This window comes from Eptatretus burgeri, chromosome 6, assembly GCF_056783735.1.
Source record: "Eptatretus burgeri isolate ZD-2024b chromosome 6, Ebu_testis_v1, whole genome shotgun sequence".
Taxonomy (NCBI): domain Eukaryota; kingdom Metazoa; phylum Chordata; class Myxini; order Myxiniformes; family Myxinidae; genus Eptatretus; species Eptatretus burgeri.
In genome coordinates this window covers 27,657,656-27,680,578 of record NC_140966.1, presented here as the reverse complement: position 1 = coordinate 27,680,578, position 22,923 = coordinate 27,657,656, and the positions used below count along the sequence as shown (strand labels likewise).

Here is a 22,923-nt window from a genome sequence, read left to right as displayed (position 1 = left end):
TGCAATATTATTCTTACTTTAGTTAACAGTTAGACCAACCCGATTCAATTCACTTCCACATTACATCAGAGAGTTTTATTCTAACTTGGTACTTGGTCAGTTCCAAGGAGTACGAGCCACTGAGAAACTATACTTCCTCACGTGCTCGTACTGAGAACAATGTGCCTTTCAAAACATTTTATACTTCCATGAGAGAGAGGTTGGGGGATATTCACCCAGACTGTCGACGTGTCCTTTAGACAAAAAGCCACTTTGTACATTTTCTAAGCAAAGGTTCATTTATCAGCTCGGTCACTCTGCTCCAGAACAACACATTTCTTATCATTTAGGGCAAAAGTCTTTTGGCCAGAAATGACAGCCAATTCAATTTGCAGCATAAAAGTTACATTTCTGAAACTCCATTTGTTACAATTTAAAATACATTAATATAAATTTTTCCCCCACAACACAATAGGCAGAATAATTTTTCGCAAATGATGCAATATATATATATATATATATATATATATATATATATATTTATATATATATATATATATATATATATATATATATATATATATATATATGTATATACACATATATACATAAACGAGGTGTGTTCAAAAAGTATCCAACCGTAATTTTTCGTGCATAAACAAATGAAGCTAGGGAGGCGTGGTTCGGTGCACGTATGTAGGCGATCCTCATCCGTATGCGTGAATATTTTCCCACCTACAGAAGCTGTCAGTCGCTGACAGACCGCCGATGAGTGAGGAAGTGTAAGTGAGCGCCGTCGGATTTTCGTTTTTGACAAAATGAAGGATCACTGTGGTCTCATCGCCAGTGATCACTGTGTTGAAGAAGTTGGGATCGCTGTTCACAGTCTCCAGCATGTCCTGTGCGATCTCCAAACGGAGTTGCTTCTGCTCGATCGTTAGCAGCTTTGGCACAAACTTCGCTGAGATTCTCCTTAAGCCCAAATCCTCAGTCACAATGGAATGAACGGATCCAATGCTGATGCCCGCTTCGTCTGCAAGTTCTCTGAACGTGATTCGACGATCCTGCATCAGCAGGGTCCTCACTTGGTCAATGACGATCTCATTTCGGGATGTTGAGGGCCTACCAGAACGTGCTTCACTTTCCACTGATGTGCGACCATCTTTGAAGCGGTTGTGTAACTCTTTTATCTGTGTGGTGCCCATTGCTTCGTTCCCGAAGGCCTGTTGAATCTTGCGGATCGTTTCCACTTGGGAATCGCCAAGCTTTACACAAAATTTTTTCCGTTATTTTGTCAAAAACGAAAATCCGACGGCACTCACTTACACTTCCTCACTCATCGGCGGTCTGTCGGTGACTGACAGCTTCTGTAGGTCATACGAGTCATACTGCAGGTCATATTCACACATACGAATTAGGATCACCTACATACGTTTACCAAACCACGCCTCCCTAGCTTCATTTGTTTACGCACGAAAAATTAAGGTTGGATACTTCTTGAACACAGCTCGTATATAATAGTCCAGAGATGATGATTGTCAATTTCAAACATAAAGTTGCTTGCCAGCAGGTGACATCATTGGAACGATGACGGCAAACGTCGCCCAATGTCGAATCAAGAATTAGTGATATGTAGACCCCGAACAATAAAACCATCATCACACTTGAACCCATTGAGATCCCATTTTCATTTATGCTGAGGTGTTGGAGTATATGAAGGGGTATTCTCACACGAAAAAATCGGGATCATCGGTTTGGCTCGGGGGCGGGGGCCCAAGGTCAAAGGGCGCCCCAAACGACAACTTTTTGAATTACTGTTTCGGAGTGATTTTACTTTACGAGATTCGAAAGATCTCGCTTTTACGAGCATTTTGATACCAAGATCATCCAAATCGGACCACGACAACCTGTGATATGGCCACTGGAATATTGTGGGTCACCCAGGGGCCAAAATTTGGGGGGGCCCTAAAATGGGCCCCAATGGGCCCCCAGGTCTGAAATTGACACAATGTGTTACTGTGGATGCAAACACGTGCACAAAAAAAAAGTGAAATCTGAGACGATGTGTCAAAATTTCGCTGAAAAATGGGTACACTTGACATGGAACGTCCCATTCGGGGGTGATGCTGCAGCTCGTAGAACGTTGATCTTCGGATAGAGAAGCAAAGTCCCATCTGCATTTATCTTGTGGACATTGTAAGATCTCAGGACATCTTTGGAAAAGAGCAAACAATTTTATGCAGTACCATTGCTGAATATACCACTTTCAAAATTATGTAATCCACCCCAGATTGCTCGGCATGCATATGCAGAAACCCCTACAAACGATGTAAATTGGGGCAGCCACGACATATTTCATGCCTACCAGATGAGGACTGTATAATGAAATGACGAAAAAAACTTTTAATGAAAGCACTTGTAAATGTACCTGCGAGAAAGGGGTGTGCCTCTGCACAACGAAACAGTTGGAGAGCTTCCTGATCAACTCGTTCAAAATGTTGATATGTTGCAGTTCTATTGCAAAAACTTCTGACAATTTGGGCCTGTGAAAGGACAAAGTTTCTTTGATATTTCTCACGTTCCTATATTTCCATGAGTCCAATTTGCATTCAGGAACAGAACGATTATGGTTAAACAGTTTTGAAATTTCCACTCTTTCATCTCAATGCTGAAAATTATGTTCAAAAGACGACTTGAATCATCGATTTAATGCGAGCAATGGCAGGTTAAAAGTGCCCGGTGAGCCGAACTGAAAAGGTGTAAACACACATGCACGCACTCACACTCACACTCACACTCGCACACACACAAGGCGCATGTGCAAAACGCTTCATTTAACATTCCTACATCATTTTGAAAGTCCTGTATTTGCTCTAACTGCAGTACTAACATGGGAGTGCTGATGATGTGCATATATTACATGCAGAAAGCACCAAATGGCCCTTCCCTGTCTTAATTAATTATGCAAATTTAAACGCACTTGCTTGCATCTCAGAACTCATCATTTTGCTTTCATATTGACACTTGTACAGAAAGCGATTTTGTGCACTTCATGCTCCAATGCTGGACCCCACATTTTGTTTTTCTTTTCTTGTATTCAAGTGTCTACTCTTCAATAAGCCATGTCTTTGTTAATGAAAGCTGTATAGGTACATCAGAATTCTCACATTGGATGGTTTGGCCCTTTTACAGTTTTGTTAGGATTAAACACTGGGTTTTTTTGCATCAATTTCATTGGTTTTGTATTCCTTTTAAAAATGTCAACTGTTGCTATTGTATGTGTACATGTCTGCCTCCTTGAGCTTTCTTTCTTCTGGTTATGTATGATTTGCTGATTCTTTATGTCATACAAGCAAACTTCAACAGAGAAAGAAACTGTTCAGAACACTCATCACATTGATATCAGTCGCCTAATGTCCACGTCTCCTTGTGCCTAACTTACAAGTATCATTTTAAACTATTGATCGGATTTATAATGGCAATGCTGGTAATGGCCTGAAGTCATGTGCTTGTTTGAAGGAGACCATAGGGTAATTTACAAACAAATTATTTCAGCACAATATCTAGTTCAACCTCACCTCCAAAAGACATTCACCATCATCACCATCATCATCATGCCGTATGTAAAACATTGGTGCTGACAAAGTAGTCACTCAGGTAAAATCATGGTTGGGTCACTACTCCGACTCAGGAAGTCAGGGCAGGAATTTGGAATTTGGCCAAGGTGTCGGCGATAGCTCACCTACATTTTAGGAAGGACACGATGAGATATTTTACATCTTCCAACTAATGCTGGCGTATGGGACACTCATTTAACGTCCTTCGATGGACGGCACACACATTGATGAATCGCCCTGCCTGTGAAACACCGGGATGACAGTTTTAGGCCGTGGGCCAAACCAATAAATTTTACTTGTTGGTACCACCTGGGTGGACAAGATATATAGTTGTGATTTTTTTTTAATATTCCATGTCTATGGAACACATTTTGATATGATGACCATAGCTGGGTGGTAGCTTTGCGGTAGTTTTCAGACTTTTAAGGGAAGCTCCTACAGAAAACAAACTTTTTTATGATCGATCTTATGCTGCTGAGATTTACATACACTACATGGACAAAAGTATGTGGACAACTGATCGTCAAACATCTCATTCCAAAATCATGGGCATTGATATGGAGTTGGTCCCCCCTATGCTGTTATAACAGCCTCCACTCTTCTTTGAAGACTTTCCACTTAATTTTGGAACATTGCTGCAGGCATTTGCTTCCCTTCAGCCACAAGAGCATTCGTGAGGTCAGGCACTGATGTTGGGTGATTAGGTCTGGCTCACAGTCGGCATTCCAATTGATCCCAAAGGTGTTTGATGCGGTTGAAGTCAGGGCTTTGTGTAGGCCAGTCAAGTTCTTCCACACCGATCTCGACAATCCATTTCTGTTTGCACCTCCCTTTGTGCACGGGGGCATTGTCATGCTGAAACAGGAAAGGGCCTTCCCCAAACTGTTGCTACAAAGTTGGAAGCAGAGAATCGTCTATAATGTCATTGTTTGCTGTAACATTAAGACTTCCCTTCACTGGAATTAAGGGGCCAAGCCCAAACCATGAAAAACAGCCCCAGACCATTATTCCTCCTCCACCAAACTTTACAGTTGGTACTATGCATTCGGGTAGGTAGCATTCTCCTGGCATCCGCCAAACCCAGATTCGTCTGTCAGACTGCCAGATGGTGAAGCATGATTCATCACTCCAGAAAACGCATTTCCACTGCCCCAGAGTCACATGGTGGTGAGCTTGACACCACTCCAGCTGGCGCTTGGCATCACGCATGGTGATCTTAGGCTTGTGTGCGGATGCTCAGCCATGGAAACCCATTTCATGAAGCTCTCACCGAACAGTGCTTGTGCTGACGTTGCTTCCAGAGGCAGTTTGGAACTCGGTAGTGAGTGTTGCAACCGACGACAGATGATTTTCCTGTGCTACGTGCTTCAGCACTCGGTGGTCCTGTTCTGTGAGCTCGTGTGGCCTACCACTTCGCTGCTGAGCTGTTGTTGCTCCTTGACGTTTCCACCTCACGATAGCATCACTTACAGTTGACCAGAGCACCTCTAGCAGGGCAGAAATTTGATGAACTGACTTGTTGGAAAGGTGGCATCTGATGACGGTGCTACGTTGAAAGTCACTGAGCTCTTCAGAATGGCCCATTTTACTGCCAATGTTTGTCTGTGGAGATTGCATGGCTGTGTGCTTGATTTTATACCCGTCAGCAATGGGTGTGGCTGAAATAGCCAAATCCACTAATTAGAAGGGGTGTCTGCATACTTTTGGCCATGTATTGTATAATGTGTAAAAAATAATGATTTACTAACTTTTTTGCTCCTGGGTTTTGTTGTTTTTAAGTCACCTTTTAGCCAGAAACTTAAAAAACAAAATTGTGTTGTGTTTTTTCAACTTTGGGGGGGGGGGGGGGAACAAATAGCATTTTTCAATTTTGCACAACTTTGGATTTTTCACCACTCATTTTATTCCAAATTTCATTTCAAAAAGGAGACCAAGACATCATAAAATCATGCAAGAACATTATATTGGTTAATTTTCCAAACAACATAGTCAATCATAACACAATACATATGGAATATTGCAGACCCAAAAGTAAACAATCAAATTGGCTCAACGGCCTTGTCCATTGAGCTCTGAGGCATATATGGATTGCATTATGGCTGACCGAGTGAACGTTGTGCTCCAGAGCTCCTTATATGTCTTGAATTTAAACTATGTTCTCCCTGATTTGTATCATTTTCTGTAGTTGTGATTTAATCGTGATGGTTGGTATATTCATGTCTCGATACTTTTATATTGACTAACACCCAAGTTGATCACAATTCCCATACATTACGTTGAATGGCCTGAACACCAATAGTAGAAAGTTGATTGCTAGCTGTTGCATCGTGCAACATACCCATACATCACAGGTCTTTGTAAACACTCACATGGATGAAACACTGACAACTATCAGCAACCTCTGCAAAGACGTATCGTATTGGTCGTTGAAGCAGGTCCTCAAACAGGTCGTGGGTCTGCATCATGGAGCTGTTTGAAATTTACTTAGCATTCCTCCGTGGAAGAAATCAGAGCCATCAAGTTTCTCGCTGTCCTATCTAGACATGATCGAAATTTTGCTAGGCCTGCTTCGAGCACCGAGAGAGGGATACTGAATGCTAGACCTGGTGTCTATTCGTACAATGATTCCCCTGGTGCTTCACATGTAATTGGCTGTACCACACACAGTACCTCCTGTATTATTATGCTCAGATGACCAACTGCCCATTGAACACCCAGATGTGCATGCTGAATTTATGCAAGGAGACTTTTCAGTTCAGCTTGGTTCCATTAACCCCTTTGGATGAATTACTGTCAACCAGACTATTGAGGAAACCGTGAAAAAAGACACCCAAACACTGGATGGAACTAAGGGGTTTGAAGCCAGGAGCTCTAAACAAGTATTACCTGATAGCCGAGTACAGGAGTATTCAGCTGTCGGCTGTATATACTTGCAGGAGATGGGAGACATGATTGGTCTCAGAGGTTCCAAGTTGGCTCATCATGATCTCCAAAGGTCCCGCATTCAGAAATATGGGACAAATGTCGAGTCATTTGTTGACCTGATGGAGAACAGCTGGCTAAATCCAATGTGTACTGAAGAGACTGAACTTGTCAGCCTGTCCACAGGTATTGTTGCTCCAGCAGAGATTGCCAAATATATTCTGGGGGCTCATCAAGTAGGAGAAGAAGCTTACAAGATGTTCAAGAAGACACGTTTGGAGGAAGATCTAGCAACAATGAAATTCCGTGACAATATGACAAAGCGAAACTTGAATACATTCTCCAATATCAACGTAACGAAAGTGAGTGGAAAAGGGAAAGTCAAAGAGGTAGCACTGAAGGCAGAGAGAAATTTGTTCAGGCACATGATCCTTGTTGCTGAGAGGAGACAACTAAGCATGAGGGATGTCTTGGCTCACCCACTAGGCCCTCCACCATGGACACTTGTAAATGCTGATGGGTCGTTGCGGAAGACAAACAAGGCTATATTCACTACAGAGTTGGAGAGAAATATTTCTCCAGCAGAAGATGTTCCTGACCCATCAATCTGCATCATTGATGGAATGAGCTTGGTGCAGAAAATGAAGGGCAACTGCAAGACGTTTGCAGAGTTGACAGAATCTGTCATGTCTCTCATCCTACATGAGGGTTCTCACAATCGCAGGATTAATGTGGTATTTGATGTTTACCATGAGACGTCAATCAAAAATGACGAGAGGTGCAACCGGGATCAATTTCAGCTATTCGGTATAATAACATTGCAGGGGGCCACAATATCAAGCAGTGTAGGAAGTTTCTGTGCAGCTCCTGCAACAAGACCAGCCTCATCGAATTCTTAGTTGAAGAATGGAAACTGCCAAAGTTCAGTGAGAAGCTACATGATGAGTCACTTTACACAACCTGTGATGTCTGCCAAAAAATAGCGAAAGATGACTGTGCGGAAGTCACAGAACTGAGATCCACGCAGGAAGAAGCAGACACTCGTTTGCTCCTGCATGCACTGCTGCAAAGAATGGGTGAAATGTGGTCATTGTGATAGCCGAAGACACAGATGTCATGGTGCTTTGCCTTGGCTTCAAAAGAAATATCTGTCAGAAGTGTGAAACACAGAACTGCACATTAAACATTGACATTGACAAACTATCAAGTTCACTGAGAGACAACATCTGCAATGCCCTAATTGGATTACATGCCTTCACAGGCTGCGACACTGTGTGAGTTCTTTCTCAGGCCTTGGGAAAGCTGGTCGCCTTGAAACTGATGAAAAATGACAGCACATACCAGAAGACTTTCAGCCAACTTGGTCAGTCCTGGGAAGTCTCTGAACAACTGTTCGAGAACATAAATTGGTTTACCTGCCACCTGTATGCAACATGTGCCAGCACTGACAATGTGAATGAACTGCACTACCAACTCTTCTGTGCCAAACGTGGAGAGGTAGAATCCAGCCAGCTTCCACGATGTGGAGATTGCCTCCACTTACATGTTCTTCATGCCAACTCCCAATCATCAATCTGGAAGTGCTGCCTCTCCAGACTCAGCCATTTGTGCCTGACCCAAAAGAGTGTGGATGGACAACAGATGATGATGGCCATTTGGTCAACCGGGGCTCCTCCAGCACCGGATGCAGTTTTGGAGCTGTTGTCATGCAAGTGCCTTCGTTCCTTCAAACTGCCAAGCTGCATGTGCCTTGACAATGAATTGGCATGTACAAACATGTGCAAGCTACAGACATGCAGCATTCAGAAGAAAAGAAGAAGAATTCACAGTTGAATTAGGTTACTCTGACTCTGATGATAGAGATGATGAAAATGAGTTAAATGATGAATTATAACCCCATCATTCTTAACCAAATGTGTCATTATTCTCAGCAGATTATATTGGGAATACATGTATAGGAGTTCAGTGCACAAGGCGAACTGCATGATCTCCTTTAGAACTGCACTAGTGTTATGATTAATTTTATTGTTTAGTATTGGGTCTGCAATATTCCATGTGTGTTGTAAGATTGTGTTATGTGGAGAATTAACCAATATGATGTTCTTGTGTGATTTTATGATGTCTTTGTCTCCTTTTTGAAATGTAATTTCGAATAAAATGAGTGGTTAAAAATCAAAATGTGTGCATAACTGTAAATTAAAGTAAAATAAAACACGATTTTTTTTTCAAATTTCTGGCTAAAAGGTAACTTAAAAAGGAAAAAATCAGCACCAAAAACGTTATTAAATTATTTTTTACACATTATACACTACCGGTCAAAGTTTTAGAACACCCCCATTGTTCCAGTTTTTACTGAAATATAAGCAGTTTAATGTTTCAATGTACTCTGAAATTAAAGCATAGAACAAATAAACAATTGCAGATAAAAAGGAAATCATGGAATCGTTTTGTTGTTGTTGAACAAAATTTAATCTAAATTTTTGACTCATTAAAGTAGCCACCTTTTGCAGATATAACAGCCGAACAAACTCGTGGCATTCTTTCGACAATATAAATCAAATATTGTTCGGAAAGTTCTTCCCAACACTGTTGCAGAAGTTCCCACAAATGTATTGCACTTGTGGGTTGCTTTGCTTTCACCCTTCTGTCCCGTTCATCCCAAACCCACTCGATGGGGTTTAACTTTGGAGACTGTGCTGGCCATTCCATGATTTGAAGCCTACCGTCTTGTTCTTTTCTTCTAAGGTAGTTCTGACATAGCTTGGAGGTATGTTTTGGGTTGTTATCTTGCTGTCGGATGAACCCCTAACCAACTAGGTGTAGACCAGAGGGTATTGCATGGCGCTGCAAAATGCCGTGGTAGCCTTTTTGGTGCAAGTTGCCGACTCTAGATCCAGCAAAAGAGCCCCACATCATCAAGCTTCCTCCTCCATGTTTGACAGTTGGTGTTACACACTGAGGAACCATCCTTTCGCCTACTCGAGGGCATATAAAAACCCTGCGTGATGAACCGAAGATTTCAAATTTTGATTCATCGGTCCATAAGACCTCCCAGTTTTCAGTGGTCCCCTGGCCGTGCTTCATGGCCCAGGCAAGTCTCTTTTTCTTATTTTGCCATCTTAGCAATGGCTTTCTTACTGACACTTGACCTGTCAAACCTGCAGCTCGAAGTCTTCTCTTCACAGTTAAAACTGAGACTTCCTTACTTCGACCAGTGTTAAGCTGTGCTTGAATTGCTGTCCTGCGAGCCGCCTGTCATGCAAGCAGTTGACACTCAGAAACTTGTCTTCTGATTGTGTTGAAGCTTTGGGTCTGCCAGAACTCTTCCTGTCAGAGTTTCCTCCAGTTTCAAAGTGCCTTTTGATGGTTTAAGAAACTGTACTCACTGACACCTTGGCTACCTTTGCAATTTCTCGAAAGGAAAGACCAAAACTTTTAAGGGTTATAATGGTCTGTCTGTCTTCCTTTGTTAATTGTCCTTTTCTCGCCATTATGATCGCAATATACTACTTCCTGCAGTGCAACATTGTCCAAATAATGCTTTAGGGGTGCAGCAACACAGTCTGTTCCAACACTGCTTTCATACAGACAGAGGGTTTGTAACTAATCAACAAAAGTTGAGACACCTGCAGAATTTTTTTGCATCAACTTTCAAGGCCCAATTTACTTCCATTGCTACAGAACAGCTGCAGTTGCTAACCCATTACTTGTTCCCTGAAAAGGGCCTTTTTTAACAACTCTGAAATTTACATTATTTTTCAATTTTTGGGAATCCTGAACTTTTTTTTTAAACCTCTGGCAGTTAAGTACTTAGCTTTGTACCATTTGAGGTTATTCAGTGGACTTGAACTGTTTAAATTTCTGTAAAAACTGGAAAAATGGGGGTGTTCTAAAACTTTTGACCACCAGTGTATGTCAATCTCATCAGCATAAGATCGAAAATAAAAAAGTGTGTTTTCTACAGAAAGAAGCTCTCTTTAAAAACCTGAAAACTACCCCAAATCTATCACACAGCAATGGTTGTCATATCAAAATATATTCCACAGACATGGAATATTTCAAAAATCACAACTCGGTCTAGCCTGCCTTGGTGGCACTGAAATCTGATGTGGTCCATTGCCTACATATAAATGGGTTGTGATTCGAACCCAGAATATACAGCTTGGGTGTGAATTTGTGTACCTGTGGGACATCCTGCCAACCCTCAAAGGACATTATCATAATTTTATTGCAATATCCCATCTTAACAATATGGCTGCTACAAACCCACTTTTCGGGGCGAGATACAACAAAATTTCAAATAATTGTTTATTCGCAAAGGTAACCTCCAACCCTTCCCCCTGCCTCCTCCCAACCCACCCTCCCTCTGGACCCCCACCTGTACACAACAGTTCAATCGTTGCAATTTAATCCCCCACCCTCCTCCCAATTCCTCTCACCCCAGCTCCCTCCATCCAGACTCTGACCCCTCCCCCTGCCTACAGACTTCCACCCCACCTCTTACCCTCCCTCCTCCCACCCCACCCTTCCACTGCCCCCTCCCTTTGGACTCCCACCCTTCCCTGTAACAGGTGATGGATCGTGTGTTTATAAGTTATGAATTGTGAGAAAATGACTTTAAAAACCCCTAGTAAGGTGTATCTGACGGTTAAAAAAAAGAAGTGATTCTCTAAAGTTTCGTTGCAATTAACATTGGGAGCTCAGAGGAGTCGACAGCCATTACCAAGCAGCTGGTAGAGCCCTCGCCAAGTGGCTTAAGTGCTCAAGCAAGCACTCCAATGAAATGGGTGATATGGAACGGTTGGCTTCGCAGGTGATTAGCGGTTTCCGGCAAAGATCAGGAATTTGATAATGAGCGCTTTTATCATAATTATTTTCATCGCACTCAATGAAATTACACTTTCGTAACATTCCTTAATCTTTTCTTCACTCAGTATAATTCTCGGACATGTGAAATAGTAAGGTTAACGCTTTGGCAATTTGTAAATACAGATAAGGAGGGATCACAGCCTTGCTTGCTTAAAGTACATGCGTCAATCCGCTCAGTTATAAGAATCGATAATTTCTTTAAATTTCCAGATTTCACTCAACATTTCGACAATTAATTAGTCCACATCCTCCAATCTGAAGAAAGATTTCGATGATATATACTTTAATTAGTCTGTGAGAGGTCATCGTGGAAAATCGACAAAGTATTTTTGTTTCGGCCGAAACAAATGGCGGATTAAGACCCCTGCAATGGAGAACAGGCTGACTAAGGATATGCCTGTTTTGTGTTTTCATGACGAGATGAGTTAATTATCTTCAAAATTGGTGCTTAAATTTACCCAAGCACCCATTTTCATATATGCACTCCCTTTGAGGTCCCTTGGTATGCATGCAAAGTTTCAGGCCACTAGGTTTCATGGTTTTGGAGTTATGGAGGAGACACACACCCACTTGCACACTGACGCACACACATGAATCCCAGACATTTCAAATGATTTAAAAAAAAAAAATAAGCTCATTAAAAGCCACTGATGTGTTTTAGATCATACAAGCAATTTGACTTTATTTAGCTACCTTGTACACCTGAGATTATGCAAGGAGGAACTTGAAAAGAGTGTAAATTGAAGGAATATTATTTTGTGAAAAAAAAGGTCAGGGTATGAGAGTTAATTGGTGAAAATGGAAATGCTTTGGAAGAATCGGAGTATGTAGTAGGAAGATATAATAAGATAACGTATAGCAAAGACAGAAGTGGGGAGTCATTATTTATGAATATTTAGCATATCGAATGCATACATAGAGCATCCTATATATGCAGGTCATGACTGCAGGCTGAATATCTTCATGGGGCACAACTATGCTGTTAAACACAACTATGCCTACTGTAAATAAGGTCAGGAATTTAGAACCTGGCCAGGGTATAAGTGAATGAGAAAGGATGGGATAGTCAGCTTAAGGGAGGAAAATACAACGAATGATGTAATTCCCTGGCTGTGAAGCAACAAGGTGAAAGTTTATGGTCAGGGTTGGATTTAGACCCAGCATGTAGGTATTTTCATCAGCATGTAGTAAGATGAGGAACCATCGTTTCACATCGCCTTGTCAGGAGATTGCAGCTATAACATGACATGTTGGAAGTTCTACTCTCGGGACATTGTGATTGATGTGGCGTGTGGCTTGGTCCTGGGAACTGAATCTGGGACCATTATAACGATAATGCATATACTTGTAGGTATGGAACACACCGACCTCTCGTAATTTCTGCCTGGATCATCAGCGGGAGCATCACTTTGCCATCGAGGTTTATAAATGATCAAACGCAGTACCTGTGTTAATTGTTTGTGTGCTTGTGTGTGAACACACGTGTGCGCGCGCACGCGCGCACGCACACACACGCACACACACACCAGAGTCTGAAGGACTCTGAAACCCCAGTTACGTCCTGATGAGGTTTGTGGTTGCCTCCCGCCCCCAACTCCCCCCTCCCTCACCCCCCCTGTCCTTTCACACAGTCAAGATCACCATCACAACCTCACTCCAAGTATGCCATGAAAAAGATAAATTTTAGTCTATATCAGAGTCGAAAGGAAAGAAAAGGCCAATTTGGAGCAAAGCAATTATGGAAGTTAATTTGAACCTATGTGATGGAATGATTTCCTTGGTAAGAGTTTCCACCATTTAAGTCAACTGCTGAGATTTAAATTGAGCAATGCTGATAATGCCTAATTCTTCTGTCTCTCTCTTTCTCACTTTCTCGCTTTCTCTCTTTCTCTCTCTCTCACAACATAGATTGTGGCCCTGCCATTGTGAGAAGTTCTGGACTTGCTGCTATGAAACCTCGATGATGGACAATTCCCGGATGTTCATTGAATCAGGCACTCAATAAGCTGAAGGTATTCTTCAGATGTCTCATTTTCTCTCATATTCTCGCCTGATTTTTGCAATGGATTATATCAAAATTACACCAGTAATGCATCATACTTTGATAATGTAGTACTACATTGCCGAATGTACTGGCTGCCAATTTTCATGATTTTCCTGGTACCTGACGCATTATGTGTTATTAAACAGTGACATTGCTTGCCTTGTTATCTCTGCATTTCAAACTATTTCGATTTGCTGATTATTTCTGAAGGGAGAAATAGCAAATAAGCTTGTGATATGATAATTTTGGAGCTTCGGGTCAAGGCAGGAGGTGATGACCTGAGGGTCCAAAGAGGCAGTATTGTCATGAATGTGCAAGCAGACAATGTTGATGTGAGGGTGCAGACAGGCAGTTATGAGGTGAGGGTGCTGGCAAGTAGTCGTGAGGCCAGAGTGTAGGAAGCCTTCTCCCTTCTAGTGTGGTCCAAAAATTAAAGTGTCTGACACTCTGTGAAAAGAAAATTTGGGGAATTTTCTTCTAGTTTGGGGACTGAGGAGCAGATTTAGTTATGTGTGCCAATTATCATCCCCCTGCACTGCCCTCCAACCTCCCTTGAAGGAGGGAGCATGTGGGTTGAAAGACTGTCTGACACAACTTGGCTATTTATCATTGAAGAATGTTGATGTTGCTGTCAGATGAAAGTCTGTCTGGTCCACAACAATTGTAGAACACATTCACTTCAGGTATACTTACATATGTGCCCCCACGAGAACCCCACCCCCCAACTTCCGAGCGGGGGGCGGGGGGGCAACAGCCGTCGAGAAACCCCATATGTGACACATCAAATAATATCTATTTTTCAAGAGAAATTAATTGGTACATGTATCAAGACCTCAAATATGACCTTCACAACGGTCAGCATGACTTAGGGTAAATAAAAGTGGAGTTTGCGTGCACCATTTTTTTCATTTATATTTTTATAGCAGTGATGGTGAAACTAATGCAGCATCTGGCGATATTTGCTTCATCATGACTGGTTTCCCGCAGGGGGTTGGAGCTTCACTCCTGCTTCGGGAAGTAATGTTCCCCCAGCTACCCAAGTCCCTTGCAGGAGGGACGGCAGGATGTTTGTTGATTTTTGATATCATTAATTTATTCTTTTGTATGTTTTGTTTTTTTTGTAAAGCATGTATTTAATTATTTTTCCGAAAATTGTTATCAAATAATATTATGATTATTATTAGTTTTTGTTGTGTGTGGGTAGGCCTTCCTTCTTCTTATCTGCTTTCATGGGATTGTCATCAACATTTCGTGCAAGTGACCTTGAGAGTTTCTGCCCTTTATGTCCCCTTTTGTGGTCACTTATTTCCTTAATTCAGGACATCTTCCTCATCACAAAGAAGGCCAAGCGAATCAAATACGCTTCCGGAGGCATGTTACAAATATGATTGGCACAACTGAACGATATGGGAATCCATTTGAAAATGTCGATGAAGAACTTGTGTCCCTGCATGGACATGTCTGTATCAAAAGTACTTTGCTGATGCTGTATGGCAGTTGCCTCAGATTGGGGAAGCCAAGTACACAGAGTTTAGGACAGCTGCTTTGGAAAACAACTCGTGACATAATGGCCACAATCACAAAGAACAAACTTGCTTTCTTTAAGGAAACAAAGAATAAAGTGACAGTTTCAAAGACCAAGATTTTGGTGCTTTCAAAAGATCATACAACCCTTTTTGGTAAGCTTTGTCATGTTGCACAATAGGGAAGGGAATCTGGTGATGTTCTTTGAGCATGAGTAAGTATTCCCACCATCATCAATGAAGCTTACTTCTGACAAAGCAGCTCTTCTGCATATTATTCTCCAAGAGGTAAATATGAACAAAGATGACACTGAGGCCAAACATCCAATTCCTCCACTGTCCTATGAAGCCATTGTCATTGATGGAGGATTTGTCATACACTGAATGATTTCAAAGTCAACTTTCACTACATTTGATTACTTTTTTATCACTATGTTCTATCCATAGTTGAGATCTCGACTGTGAAGCTGCAATGATCTCCACGTTGTTCGGGATTGGTATTTTGAGCGCAGTATCAAAGTTGAAACTGGATCAAAGAGATGTGCTTCAACATCAGGAACTTCCATATGTGTGCGAGGTGCCACACGAGTCCCAAATGGTCCTCAGCTCTGGAAACAAAGGAATTGTTTCCAGCATAGCATGCTCCACTGATCAACTATTCCCATTCTTATTCATGTATGAATGCTGGAAAACATAACCTCATGACTCCCGCACATCCAGAAATATAATTACAATCCCTCCGAATACCAGGATGTGAGACAATATCATTCAATGTTTCCACAATATCCATCATCTCAGACCCATCATCTCAAAAGCAAGCAGACAACTGTTTTTTACCATCTTTCCACTGGCCATCAAGCATAGTCCAAACTTGAATTCCTTTCTGATTCAATTAATAAGAGAGAACTTTCTGGAAGCCAGTAAGGCCGGTAAGGCCGAAGTCACATTTGCCACGGCGGCCGTGGGGTCTCCAAAATCTACGGCCACTAGCAATTATACGGCGGCCGCAGTATTTCCACGGTCACACAATGTAGCAGTCACATATGTTTTTATTTTTCGGGGAGCCGCATGGCGTATTTAGAAATTGTGGAGACCGAAAACGTGGTGGTGCCGTACGGTCTTTGATTTGATGTCGCACGGTGACCTTAGGGCGTCCCTGCGGCTGCCATAGAATTTTCAAGGCAGACGCAAGGTAGCCTCAAGGTGCCCGCAAGGCGACCGCAGGGGGGCCCTAAGGCGAACGTGCGGCCAGACGGACGGTAACGAGTGGGTATATATACCAGTTCTTTTTTTACTGAAATAAAAATATAGCAGTTCGGAATATACCAGTACGTGGTGCCCCCAGAATCCAAATTGAATTCGTTCCAGGAGGCTGTTCGGATTGCAAAAAGTTTGATTGCCAAAGAGTTCAATTCCCAAAGTCATAAGTATTTTCCTAATAAGAAATAATGGAGTGAATTAATCTGTTCCTGGACCCCAAGAAAATCCACTTTAAAGACACTTTCAACTGAAATTCCCCATGTTTAAGGTAAAATAAGATGAGTAAATGACCTTCGGTGGTGGTGTATTGTATGTAAACTGGTACAATCACCAATCCAAAGGTCCACACAGGCTCGATCTCCGGCCTGGGTTCCGATCGCTCGCGCACTCTGCGAGCGCTGCCCCCAGGGCAGCTCATCAAACATGATGCCCCCAGAACCACAATCACTTTCATCAAACGCATCGGGCTGAGGTAATCATGGATATTCCAAATTACAACCGGTTTTTCTGTGAAATTAAATCCCTGCCCGACAGTCCGTCATACCACGTGATCGGATTGCTTTTTTGTTATTAATTAAAACACAAGATGAGTAAAAAACAAAAAAAAAAACACAAATCAAGGTGAAAACACGAGGTAAAGTAGCAATCGACACACAAGAGATGCTTTCACGAGGACTTCCACCGACGAACTGAATGAACAAAGCGCGAAGATGCGGGTCGAACAGGTGGGGGAGACACGTGAACAAACATGAACGCTACGTTGTTTTTGGTTTTTTAAAAATGTATTCGGTTTTTTGGGCAAAATTCATTTTTCATTCATACGAGACTACGGCAGCCGCACGGATAACGCAAGCCCACCGTACGCCCTACGTACGGTCGACGGGGAGCACAATTACGTCACAACTATGGCATGTCGAATTGCTACGGCCAACGTAGAAATGAAAAAAATTATAACTCCGCGTTATAATTCCACGGCGACCCCTACGGCCTGTAAAAGATAGTCATACGGCGTAGGGCCACCCTGAGGCCACCGCACATTTCTGTCAATTCAGAGGGCGTACGGCTGCCGTATCCTCGCCGTAGAGCAAATGTGACTTAGGCCTAACCATGATAACAAACATTTTCTGATAACCTTAAAGGACAGTGTTCTTCATGTTCATCCTGGCGACATTGTGATCAAGACCTGCAATCATGAGGAAGCCGATATGTGTATCGTCGTACATCTTATGGTTGCTGCAAGAACATGACAATATCTTCTCATGTCAAATTCTATCAAATTTCTATCAAATATCTATCAAATTTCTACAAATTTCTATTTGTAGAAATATATCATCCATACTGGTGACACAGATGTCCTGGTTATCGTCATTGCTCAGCTGGCTGCTATTGACCACATATACACTGGTGTTTAACTCTGAGTGGCCTTCAAAAGAGGCAAGGACACCTTCCTGAATGTGAATGCTATCAGCCACTCTTTTAGAACACAACGGTCCAGAGCTCTTCCCTTCTTTCATGCCAACTCAGACTTCGATTCCACCAGGAGCCTAAAAATGAAGGAGAAATGGATGTGGGGGAATACCGAGCAGAGGATTCCTGAAGCCACAGAAGCCCTTCAAAGTTGCAGAAACCAACAAAGTACACTAAACTGTCCTGGAAAAGGATGGTTTGCAGCTTGTATGACCCAACGGCAAAATTGGCAATTCCATTAATGACCTTCGGTGTTCCCTCTTCTCCCAGAAGAACTGTGGTCCAGAGCGGGGTTCTACCCATGCAGGATGCATGGTGGCTTCACATTTGGAGGGCAGCATACCAAGCTGCTCTGTGGGCCACAAGTCATCAGCCCATCGTGGATCATGACCCTCTCCAGTTTGAATGGAAGAAGAGGAGTGCGGGTGGTGGATGAGTGCCTATCTGAACCACGAGCAGGACAGCTGGGTAGGTCTTTGAAGTGGATGTCACCTGCAGTTGCTGAGGGAGATGTCCATCAGACAAGGGCGAGAAGTGTTCTTGCTGCTGGGCCCAGCTCAAGAGGACAAGATTCTGCAAGTGTATTTGTTCTTCAATCTCCCCCAAGCAAGGGTTCATTATTTATTGATTATTAAAATTGTTTTGTCATCTTAATAAAATATAAAAAATGGATGGTAAAAGGAGTCTCGCAATAAATATTCACCACCACATAGGTACGTCCTTGTGACAATGTTTATGCATTCATTAGAGGAATATGGGTGTACGTGTGTATAAATGCGCATCAACAATTTATGACCGTTTTTGTATTTTTGTAGAAATATATCAGTCAGTGCTCGATTGGTTAGGGTGTGGGATCTCCGTGGACCATCCATTTTTTAATAACTAAATTTTGATACTTTTTATGTTCGATGTTTAGGAATTGGCAATCAAAGGTCATGCTGACCATTGTGAAGGTCATGTTTGAGGTCACTGATATATGCACCAATGAATTTCTCTTGAAAAATAGATATTGTTTAATGTGTTACACATGGGGTTTCTTGACAGCTGTTGCCAGACCGAGGATCATGAGAACATCCCCGCCCATTAGGGGGAAAGGGGGGGGGGTTCTCATGGAAGCATATATGTTAATATACCTGAAGTGTATGTGTTCTACAATTGTTGTGGACCAGATAGACTTTCATCTGACACCAACATCGACATTATTCAATGATAAATAGCCGAGATGTGTCAGAGGGGCTTGCCACCCACAGGCTCCCCCCTTCAAGGGAGGTTGGGGAGCAGTGCAGGGCGATGATAATATTGGCACACATACATAAATCTGCTCCTCAGACCCCAAACTAGAAGAAAATGCCCAAATTTTTCTTTTCACAGAGTGTCTGACACTTCAGGTTTTTGACCACACGAGAAGCGAGAAGGCTCTCTACACCCTGGCCTCACCACTACTTGCTTGCACCCTCACCTCATCACTGCCTGTCTGCACCCTCACATCAACATTGTCTGCTTGTATGTTCATGACAATACTGCCTATTTGGCCCCTTTGGTCATCACCCCTTGCCTTGACCTGAAGTTCCAAAATTATCATATCACAAGCTTATTTGCTGTTTCTCTCTTCAGAAATAATCAGCAAATCGAAATGCAGGGGGATGAGAATTGGCACATATAACTTAATGTTCTCCTCAGACCCCAAACTTGTAGAAAATGCCGAAATATTGCTTTCCCCCATAGCATCAGACACTTCAGGCTTTTACCTGGAGTTCAAACCCCACTATTCTCCCCTCTCCAGGAAAGATGGTAAAAAACAGTTGTCTGCTTGCTTTTGAGATGATGGGTCTGAGATGATGGATATTGTGGAAACATTGAATGATATTGTCTCACATCCTGGTATTCGGAGGGATTGTAATTATATTTCTGGATGTGCGGGAGTCATGAGGTTATGTTTTCCAGCATTCATACATGAATAAGAATGGGAATAGTTGATCAGTGGAGCAATATGTCTTCACACATGGTTATAAAAATGGTGCAGGTAACCAGGTTTCCATTTAGGAAGTAGTGGGAAATAATGTTGGAAAAGGGAATATTTTTTGAAGGATGGGTGGTGCCAAAATAGACAGGGAAAAGGAGATTTTCCAGTTTGAATTGAGAAGATAATTAGGCCTTTTATACACTAAAGGATGGAGGGAGGTGAAAATGGGAGGAACTGCCCATAATAGTATGTGATGAGGGCAGGCAGGAAAGAGAAATTACAGGGACGGAGGAGTTCAACTATCCTTTATCAATGCCAGGAATCTAAATAATGTGGAGGAGCTTTAAACTATACTTGGTTTGGAGGATTATGATGGAGTTGCAGTGATTGAAACCTGGTTTAATGGGGGAGAGTAAATTGAAAAATGGGATTAGGAGGCAGGAAAATGTATAGGTGTGACTAGAAAGAGGAAACAGCAGGAGTCATAGCATCCTGAATGAGTATCACAACACCCAAGGTCTGATTGATCAGTTTCCAACTGGCCATCACGCATAGTCCAAACTTGAATTTATTAAAAGTATAATGAAGGACACAAATGGTCCACGGACACACCAGCACATTACTGTACAATGTGAATCAAATGGTCACTGGCTTTTTCCTCACACTCCCTCTCCTCTTGGCTCTCCCATGCCACTTATTTATGCAACTCATGAACTATCCCAGAAGGCCTTCCATCTGGAAACCACTCGTAAACAACATGAGATTTTTCCTTATCTTTAATGCAGAAACTACTCGTTACTGCCAAATGGTTCCATATCCACAACCAGAACTTTCCTGACATTCGCGATTTTCCACAAGGTGGACTTCAATCTGAACAATTTTATTCCTCACTTTATTCCATATTGAATCATACAAGTGTTACCATCGTACCAAACACCACACGCTTCATATGTCACTCGTAAATCATCCGTAACCATAAGAGACAGGATTGTATCAAAATAACGGGATGATATGAGACTGGGAAATGAAATGAAAGATTCTTTGCGGAGAGAGTTTAGGTCCTGGAGGAATAGTAAGGTACTTGTAGAAAGAAAGTCGCTCTTTGGCTCCACGTGTGAAAATAGAGTAGGATAATAAGCTCTGAAAGAAATGAGAACGGCATGTAGAAAGGGAACAGTCATGATTATGGGGGATTTTACCTCGTCTGCTATAAGCTTGAAAACAGGTCTGGGGAAATGGCATAGCTAAAGAGGATTTTCTAGATTTCATCCTGGAAGATTGCCATGTAAGCCAGTTTGTATTTACAATACAAGGAGAAATGCAGTGTTAGGTTTATCTTTGGATCATGATATGTGTGTATGGTGGAAAAAGTGGAAGAAGGTGAGCACTTGGTGTGAGCAAGGAGTGACCACAACGTAGTGTGAGCAAGGCAGTCAAGCGTTCTGTGAAGAGTTTGGAGCTTGGGATAGTAGAGTAAAGTAATTCGATTTTCGTTGGGAAAATTTTGAGACAATGATGAGGTGTAAACAAATATAAAAAATAAAAAAGAGTTACATGCTCGAGTTTGGGTCAGACGAATGCAAAGGCAATTGACATCATCAAAATGATCAACCTTTAAGGAGCAAATGCAGAGTACAAAATACAGAAATTCCATTTACGTGCAAAGCAGGAGCCAGGAATAGATGTGAATGACCAATGAAGTTAGGAATTGTATTTGGGATAAGCAGAAGGATAAACAGAAGGAAATAATAATATTTTAATTTTTTTTTAAGTTGTTGTATCAGACTACATTGTGAGTCTCATTTGTAAAACCTTTTGAATGGCCCACATAGATTTTTGACCAAAAAATGTTCATTTATTCAAGCCATGATCATCGAATTAGGCCTTCCTCAGGACTTAGAGTTTGATTTAATACATACTATCGTCATAGAAGGATTTTCATTTGATTATTCTCGTGTTTTGTGTCATCAAAATTTGAATTATCATTGCTGTATTTTTGATTCTACCAACTGGCTTGAGTGCTCGACCAACTTTTTTTGTGCCCATTTGCTTTGCCCGAGATTATTGTTCGACTCGAATAATAAAAGCGGGATTTATATATTTTGTACAATCAGCTCGACTATTGGTATTTTGAATATCTCATGTCTCACGTGTAAGGATGATCACCTGAGCCATGTTCAAGAAACTTGAGCTTATTCTAAAAAAATTGAGGTTGTTCAGCCAACAGTGACTCTCTACAATCTTTGTGACTGAACAGTTCACATTGAACTTGTTCGTCTGACCTTCTGGAAGTGACAGCTCACGGGCTTGTCAAATTATTCATGAAAGAGTAGCATGTGAAGACTTCTTTTTTATTTTGTGAGGTTCGAACTTCAGTGCTTCATTGGTTCGTTTGCTCAAATGCAGCTGTGGGTTTGCACCAGTTATTGCAAGGGCACTGATGATGATGAGCCTGATTAGCCCCTTGTAGATTAGTGCAGGAATTTGGAATTTGTTCATGGTACCACAAATAGCTTGCCTTCATAAAGGACACTATGGGATCATTAACGTTGACAAACTTAGGCCAGAATATGGAATGTCCAGTTTAGCGTCCATCCAAGGAATGGCACACACACTGATGGCTCACCTTGCCTGCAAAACACCAGGATGACAGTTTATAACTGAGCTGGGATTCAAATTCAAACCTTCAAAACCAGGCTACACAGTTCATCAGCGAGTGTGTGCACCTCTCAGCTATTCTGCCAAACCAGTGCTTATAATGACAGTATTTTGTTTCAGTACCTGAGTGGTGCTTGGCCCTGTGTTATTTCTGCAGTCATGTAACAGTGGTAAATGTCAGGTGGAAGTTGTTATAATTATGTTTACACATTTTAAAAGCCAATCGCTATAAACTTGATCTATGCTAGTTACATTATAATTGCATCCTAGCTCCTCCACGAGCCTCGACACTCGATACAACAAGATTTATAGATTGATGAGGCAAAGGTTTTAAACATTCATAAGCAGAGAGCTCGTTTTTGAAAGAGACAATCTGATGCCAACATTTCTATATGGCTTTCATTCACCTCCCTGGATTGATCATCCCACTTTGTCCAAAATTTTAGCCTTATTCTTATTCGGGTTAATTACATGAATACAAAACAATAAGGTGAAATGAATGGAATATAAATTGATCCCTGAAAACTACTGTATACAAAACAAGACACTAAATACTGTAGATTAGATGAAGCAAAAGTGTTAAATTTGTTATTATTATTATTTATTTTGGCAGGGAACAAC

The 22,923-nt window shown here is 41.7% G+C and overlaps 2 protein-coding genes across 5 annotated transcripts in view; one reads left to right on the top strand and one right to left on the bottom strand.

Moving 5' to 3' along the window:
* LOC147024432 (receptor-type tyrosine-protein phosphatase delta-like) overlaps nt 1–22,923 on the top strand; it is an 881,646-nt gene that overhangs the window by 92,729 nt on the left and 765,994 nt on the right. For all 4 annotated transcript variants that reach the window (XM_085884376.1, XM_085884379.1, XM_085884375.1 and 1 more), the window contains exon 2: nt 13,296–13,399. The gene's annotated coding sequence lies outside the window, so the exon portion shown is untranslated. The remainder of the gene's footprint in view (nt 1–13,295; nt 13,400–22,923) is intronic.
* The window catches only part of LOC147024435 (uncharacterized), a 90,757-nt gene continuing 75,298 nt past the window's right edge, over nt 7,465–22,923 (bottom strand). The window contains exons 6-7 of the mRNA XM_085887029.1: nt 7,860–7,940; nt 7,465–7,581 (exon numbers count right to left, since the gene is read on the bottom strand). Coding sequence (XP_085743155.1) covers nt 7,465–7,581; nt 7,860–7,940 — 198 coding nt within the window. The remainder of the gene's footprint in view (nt 7,582–7,859; nt 7,941–22,923) is intronic.